The sequence below is a fragment of the Nyctibius grandis genome, chromosome 18 (assembly GCF_013368605.1).
Source record: "Nyctibius grandis isolate bNycGra1 chromosome 18, bNycGra1.pri, whole genome shotgun sequence".
Lineage (NCBI taxonomy): Eukaryota > Metazoa > Chordata > Aves > Nyctibiiformes > Nyctibiidae > Nyctibius > Nyctibius grandis.
The window spans coordinates 4,852,667-4,860,330 of record NC_090675.1 but is presented as its reverse complement, the minus strand read 5'-3'; the positions used below and the strand labels follow the sequence as shown (position 1 = coordinate 4,860,330).

Genomic DNA, 7,664 nt, shown 5'->3' with positions numbered 1-7,664 from the left:
ATGAAAACACAAGCACCCGTCCTACAGCTCTCCCTGGCCTCCAGAATGACAGAGATGTGCTGCTCTGAACTCATCTGCTGAATTTCAAGTTGCTCCCAAGGAACAGACACTGTATCCAATTGAATTTAAGGCTTCAAAATTTTCCTTGAAGATAACAACCACCTCACCCACCCGGAGCTGGATTTCTGTCTGAAAGGCATGACTGGAACTTACTCCCTTCACTGGAATGAGTAACTATGTTACAGCATGTTCTGCCTGCCTACAGAATTACTGCTAGAACTTCCTTTGTTGTAAAATATGTAAACGCATACTGCATAGACAGTCATGAAAACCACCAGAAAGGTCTTTATTTCTTAATCTGGGAATAAGGTTTACCATTTGTGCTTAATGCAGTCATCCCAAACTCATGCCAGTTAAAGAGAAACCTTTACAATAATCTGTATCTTGTCTATAGAGATTATCATATAGCCAGAACTTTACATCACTTCTTGTTTGTGAAACTTAAAAAAAAAAAATGCATACATGAGTCTCTTACATAATGCGGGGCGTAACCAGGACTATAGAGGACTTAACTTTTGACATAGTAGGGCTTACAGCAGCTCGTAGCATACGTTCCATAACTAGTTCTAGACGAACAGAAGGGCACTTCCCCACGGCCTTCAGGAGAAAAGCGCTCTCAGAGGTCCATGCGACTTTTGCCTATGTTAGGACTGCAAGACCAGACCCATCACATATAAACCATGTGATATTCTGATAAAACATGCACTTACTGCTTTGAATTAATGGAACAAACTATAACAGGGTTTAATTTAAATTGGTTCCTAATCCACACACTGAAATACTGACCATTTCACAGTCCATCTCATTAATGCGTACTAACGGTCAAGTGAACCAGTTTATCTTTTATTTATGAAAAACATATGAATTGTGATAGATATCATAGGAAAAATTAGATCAAACACTATTGTCCAATCAGCCATTAAAGGAGTAAGAACCAAATATGAATGATTGTTTTTCCCCCCCAAAGTAAAACTAACGAACTGAACTAATTGCAGGAATTTTTCTTCATTACAAAAGCTGAGATGCATTCAGGTACAGTGAAATTCAGCTTTACTGGGAAATGTAGACAGCCTCTGTTAAGTCCCTGTTGATTTTAATCCTTGTCATCTCCCCAGCATTGCTGCATTGATTTTAGTCCTTATAATATATTCCAAAGTAAAACCAGCCATTCCAAATCTAAAGTCATTCTTCGCTTTAAGTCAATTCACAGAACTGCTGAAAAAGTAGACATTTCTATCTAAAAGTACAAAAAGGGTTTGTATAGAAGGTACTTCTCTTATACAGTTATATTACACAGCTCAAGACAGTCCCAGCAGGCTCTTCTCAGAACTGGAAGCTTCTGACTAGCTAAGAAAAATTACAAAAGCGAGTTAGTTTCATTGCAGCTCTGTATCTTATCACAAATACGAGCAGTTTGCGTTACCTTTTCGAGTTCTTTAGGCCTAGATTCAGAAAGCATGCAGAAGCTGAATATTGCTCTCAATAAATATGAGATTAAATGTGTGCTTGAGTGGTCTCTGTAAGAATTTAGATCAAATATTTGCTTTAGTATAAATTCAGTGAATGGCCTAAGGCATTCAAAAATCCAGACCACCACAGCACCAAATTGTCCTGTATCTCAGTCCTCTTCTTCCCACCCCAAAATATAAACGTGTTATTCCTTGACAGGCGTTGACTTCAAGAAGCACTAAATTCTCTTACCCAGTATTGATGAGGTCTACCACGTTGGGTCTGGTTCTTGCTTTATTTGAGGATTTTCTTCTATTTCTGTAGTATCTGTGGAAAAAGCAGTAATAGATGAAGAAAAAGAGGAAACTTCTCAACCAGTTTTGTTGGTGGTGGTGTACTTAAGTAAAAAATTACGGAAATATGAAAAGCATTCATTTTTCATTTTAAACTATTAATGGTAAATAAAAACGTATTCACAAAAATCTAATTCTGCGGAAATTACCACATTCACTTCAATGTAAAGCAGCCTGGGATCTTAGAGAACTCTATTTTTTTAAAGAGCAGAAATAGAAATTGATATTAGAAGTGTATGCAACTTTAAAATGCTTTTTATGTAGCCGAAATACTCACTGGGCAAGAAATGAACTTAATCCAAAAAGGAAACAACATACAACTAGTGAAAAAATGTCACGTATGTCACTGTTTTGGTGTGCACTCTTCAGTCCTTTGCCCTCCTCTTTGTCAATCCCCAGCGCCATTCCTTCCTCCATCCACCTCATCAGATACACAACGCGGGGTGAAGCTTTTCAAACCCTCACAGGTAAGTCTGTAGCCTGTGACTTCAAATACCTCAGGCATGACCACTGCTTCACATTTTTTAAGACACTCTCTTCCAAAGCCAGCTAACAACGTCTGAACCTACTTGTGCTCAAGTCTTGCCTTCTGGGTTAGTTATTAAATTAACATTCATTGCACAAACCCTTGCCTTCGCAGCACTCACTGTTTTTCGTATTTTCTTTTCCTGCTGCTCTTCTCAACTTGATACCGGCTTTTGCATTATTATATTTCAATCTGTCCAAAACAAATTTTGACCCTAGCTGATTTTTCTTCTTCAATGCACAGTATCACATAGAAAGGCATTATGATTATGCTTAAAAAAAAGAGATAAAGAAATTTTATCTTGTTGGCTAAAGTATTCATCATCTTTTGATACAATTTTTTTTCATTTCCAGGAGACTTCATTACAAAATCTTTGCTTTTTCTTGTTCACAGGCTCACTTGGAGGTAAATCAAAGAAGTCTCGTGCCTGTACAGTGCTACCTATATGACACGGAGTCCGATTTTGTTCTTTTTATAAACAAAGAACATGATGTTGGAAGGAAATTGTTTTTTCACTGAAGTTGTTTGGAAGGTTTGGGGCTAGGCTGATTCATCACTACAAAGCCAAGCCATTTCACCAGATGATCATTTCATTCCTTCCAGCCTAGTTCTGAAGTGATCTTGAGTTCTTTAGCAATTGCATGCCTTTTCTCAAGATCATTCCTCTGGTAACTGGGTCTGAATAGAATTCTGGATGAAAAATTTAAACACACATTTGTCTACTTCTTCAAAACCATCACTTTGAAGGCCCATAGCTAGATTTCCTCCACATAAAGGTATTCAGAAACAACGGTCTCTCTCCTCCATCATCTAACAATTTCAGCGATCCCACACTGTTTAGGTATCATAAACAAGGGAAACTGAAGCAATGGAGACTGGAAAAGGGTACAGAAGAATGGGAATGTTTGTTGAGATTTGCTGCTTTCTCTCCTGGGGGAATCTAAGCAGCATTAGGGAACGAACTCAAGCTGAGCGTTTTAAGATGACAAGGGCTGATGCACAGCAGCCTCCATCCCAGAGTTGCTGGCTACGTCGCTGTCAAGCTGCTACCAACACATCAGAGCCCCTCTCAGGACTACCTGTCACGAAGTCAGCACCCCCAACTGTCACAGCGCCTCAGATCCTCTACACCAGCCACGCCAGAGGCAGCCACAGCTGTACAGGGCCATGCTGACAAGCTGGGGCTATAGCAGAGGCATCATTTGCAGGACCAGAGCACAGAGCAGACACCAGCATCCTATTTCTCAGGTCAATTCAGTATTCCTAATGCTTCAAGACCATATGCAAAAGTACAGGGCGGGTAGAAGACCTACAGCCACCCTGGTCTCACATACCTCAACATCTGAAAAAGATACAACTCAAGTATACTCTTGGACAACAGGAAAGCTGGATGTTTTTCAGAGCTTAGGTTGTGGGAGAACACCACCATTCGCCCTCCGCAACACACCCTCACAGTATATTCAGGCCAATATGGCATTCAAATTTCCTGATGATGGCAATCATTCACTTGCATAAATTGTGGAAACTACTGCGTTGAATAACTAGATGCTTCGCTCAGGATATGAGCAATCGCTCAAAGCCTATATATAGTCATGACTCACCAACCAAAAACAACAATTCATAAAACTCCTTTGTAAAATTATTTGAACAACAACTTTTGCTGCAGAGTATTTTCATATGATGCAGCATATTAATAGAGACGAAAAAATTTTCTGGGAACCAATAAAAGCCCCTTTTTTTTGTTTGGATTGACCTGCCTCCTTTAAAAAAAGGATGCAACTTTGTTCAAAATGACTTAAAAGTATTTGTTGATAATAACTGAAGACAAACACTTACCTCCTACAGATACTCCTATTCGGCTTGGTTCAGCTGGCTCTTAAATGAAAAAAATATAGTCAAATGAATATGGTTTCAATAATATGAATCAGATAAGTATCTTAGAACAATTAGGGAAATTACATTTTCCCCAAAAAAAAGCACCTCATTTTTTCCTCTTATGATCAGACTCAAATATCTTTGTCTGAGATAAATGTGTGTAACTTTCTATAGTCTGCAGCAAAATATAAAAAATACCCAAACATTTATTACGTTACACTACCTAACACTTTCCCTTCCCAGTATAGTTCACTATGGAGACATATCACCAAGTCCTAGGAGAACATAACGTGCACTTGCACAGAATATACCAAGTTTGAACCAGCTTTACTGAAAACAATTAAATATAAAACGTATTTTAAAAAGAAGTCACCACTTCTGGTTAGTATTGCCATCAATGGCGAGCATGTGTATTTTGGGGGAGAGTGGGAAGGTGCAGAATAGAGGGCAAAAGTTATGTTTCATTTCCATAATGATTTTTGTTATCTATGCTGATGGATTATAGATGGACAGGTGCTGGGAAAGCCATTTAACCTTTTAAAGTTAAGGACAGATTGACTAAGGTAAGGTCACTGACCATCAACAGCTGTTTCTCTCCCTTCCCACGCGAACAGAGGAGCCAGTAGTTTCCTTTATCATTATGCCTATCATATAAGTGCCTCTTAAAATGTTTATCGAATGTTTTCCCTTAGTTTCCTAGTTTCTTTGAGTAACAGTTTACTCAGTCAATTGCAAAAGTCCTTCCCACACTACACCAACTTGGGATACACATTTTTAAAAGGTCTGTGAACATTTAGAAACTCTATTGGGTCAGAAGGAAGTTGCTCAACTACATTTACTTTAGCTACTCATAGCATAAAGCGAAGTTCTCCATTCAGATTACAATAGATGTGTGGTGCAGTCTAGACACAGTCTAGCATGGGTTACAGAGCTGTGCAGTGGGTAGAAGCTCCATGAAGACCCCGTTCTAGGTCCTTATATGTTACACAGGCAAACCTAACTTGGCTGAACATCTATCTGGCGCAGACACACACATACTTTGAGTTGAGCAGACATCAATAAATGGATACTGAATTGGCTTCATATATTGCCCCTACTAATTCTTCTTTTCAGCTCACTCATCATCTGCAAAAATCAAATCAAGGAACATGCCAATGACACAGCTTGAAGGAAGCAATGGCTCTTCCTATTAATTTATTAATATTTAACAGCTATAAAAAGTCACCATCACACACCATCTGTCAAAATAAAGTGGCTCATCATGAGCAGAGCATACCCAGGACATGACTACTAATATTATCTGTCAGTAAGATCGAGAACTCCACACCCTACCCCTTCTGCAAGGACAGGCGTCACACTCTGCATCACCTGGTAGTACTGGTGCTGCTGCTGGTGCTGTTGGTGGTGCTTCTGCTTCAGCTTTTTCCATCAGCTCTAAGATTAGACATGATCACTGTTTAACTTCACAATGAAAATGGTCCCACATGTAACACAAGGGCAATCTTACTTCTTGAATCTGCAAATCCTGAAACTTGTCGCATGAACAGGTTACTAACACTTGTGATTGAGCTGAAGTTCAATATTTTTTATTACAGAATAAACATTCCGTCTCTTGCCTGCAAGCACCAAAAATCGCCTTGCAAGTTCTCACACATTCTTCAGAACAAGAATAAAGCATCATACCTACATTAAGCAGTAGGCTCAATCATTCACCTCAGTATCTATCAATATTAGATAACTTTGATCATCATTAATGGACATATACTGCATAAAAATCACATGTTCAATGACCAATCTGATCCTGCAGTGATGGGAGATGACTAGATATCTATGTTGTTTTCATTCAGTATATTAGCCAGCCTCAGTCCCACACACACTGAAAGTTATGCTGGATGGACAACAGTTTAACAGATTCTTCCATTTCTAATTCTATTCTCTGGAAATGCTATTAAACATTTATCTGCCTGGAAGGTTCCCTCTTACAAAGGGATCTCTTTCCCACCTAAGAAGGTGTGCCTAGGACTGGTGAGCTGGTCAGTGTGAGTTACTAGCTCTAATATCTTCCTGAGAACACTCCATACTTGCAGTTCATAGACCTCAGCGTGTTAGCTGGAATATACTGGTGGCTGGATGCAAATGATCGAACACTGGGTCGCTAAGGCTCAGGTTGGGTAGGGCCAAACTAACGACAGCAGGTTAATCTGGCCTCTGAATTTCTAATCTGACATTGGCTCAGAAAGAACATGACACAAGGGACACTAATGACAGGGTTTTGGAGGGTTTTTTGTCTTATATAAGATCTAAAAAAACAGGTCACAATTATTTTAGGCAACTGAAAATACTAAGACTTTTTTTTTGCCCCCGAAACGATTTCATTAACATGGCCAAACTGGCCACGGCACTTCAGGTAATTACACTCTGCCTCTCTAAACTGTTACAGTTTCAGCAGAATGCAGAATTTTTCACTAGAATATGGCTGTGCAGTTACTGGAACGTTCTTGCTTACTAACTGCTACTGCGATGGATCCAAACTAAAATGTAGGCACTCCCATGTAAGCCTGTTGCTCAGTCAGGTCCTAAATCTCTTTGGGACTCTGCAGCTGAAAAATACAAAATCAGTATCTTGCATTTTCATATCAAAGTTAATGCTGATCTTATACTGTTCTGTTAATTTATCACACTGCTCTCAATTTAATTGCACGTGCATGTTTAGTCAGGAGATTTTAATGAGACAGACACAGACAAGAGAGTCATACATAGAACGTAGCCACTGTGGAGCCTTTGCCACTAAGCCAAAATATAGAAAACGAATCTCGGTAAGTTACAAAAATACATTTGCCATCAGTGTTTCATAAATACTTACGATTGTTAATCACAAGTCCTGGAAATGGTCTGTAAAAAAAAAAAAAAAAAAAAAAAATTACTGATTCTAAAATATCCTGCATGAGGTCTCCCGCCCCAGGCAGCCTCACCTAATGGTTTGTGACAGAGATCATGCTAAAAAATGAACAGAAAGTCAAAGAAAACAGAAGGAACCGTCATAGCAGCTCTTGGGCGCCGTGGTTTGTTCACGAGCATTTTGAACAGTAACATACGCAGAAAGATCTAAACCCTTCCCCCTCAGGCACAGCTAATTAACAACCCAGTCATCTCTTCTGCAGAGCTCAATTAAATAAAATGTATCAAGCAAAAGTCCTTTCAGTTAGAAGTCTTCATGATTAGGGGTCGAGAATTCAGACCCCTTAGTAAAATATATTTAAGAAACTTCTCTCTATCCAAAGATAAATTGAAACTTTCAGACTCCTGTGAAGCAGTCTATGATTCAAAGAGTTACATAAACCGGTAAATTTTTATTTTCAATTCCTGAACTCCTTCTGAGTATGATTCCAAAGTTTCATCTA

The 7,664-nt window shown here is 38.9% G+C and overlaps 1 protein-coding gene across 9 annotated transcripts in view; it reads right to left on the bottom strand.

Moving 5' to 3' along the window:
• Positions 1-325: 325 nt before the first annotated feature.
• GTF2I (general transcription factor IIi) overlaps positions 326-7,664 on the bottom strand; it is a 64,289-nt gene continuing 56,950 nt past the window's right edge. For 7 of the 9 annotated variants that reach the window (XM_068415974.1, XM_068415972.1, XM_068415980.1 and 4 more), the window contains 5 exons: positions 7,127-7,155; positions 5,596-5,697; positions 4,225-4,263; positions 1,762-1,836; positions 326-1,407 (listed from right to left, as the gene is read on the bottom strand). In XM_068415974.1, coding sequence (XP_068272075.1) covers positions 1,778-1,836; positions 4,225-4,263; positions 5,596-5,697; positions 7,127-7,155 — 229 coding nt within the window. In that variant the 3' untranslated portion in view covers positions 326-1,407; positions 1,762-1,777. The remainder of the gene's footprint in view (positions 1,408-1,761; positions 1,837-4,224; positions 4,264-5,595; positions 5,698-7,126; positions 7,156-7,664) is intronic. The other 2 variants (XM_068415973.1, XM_068415978.1) reach the window with 2 other exon arrangements.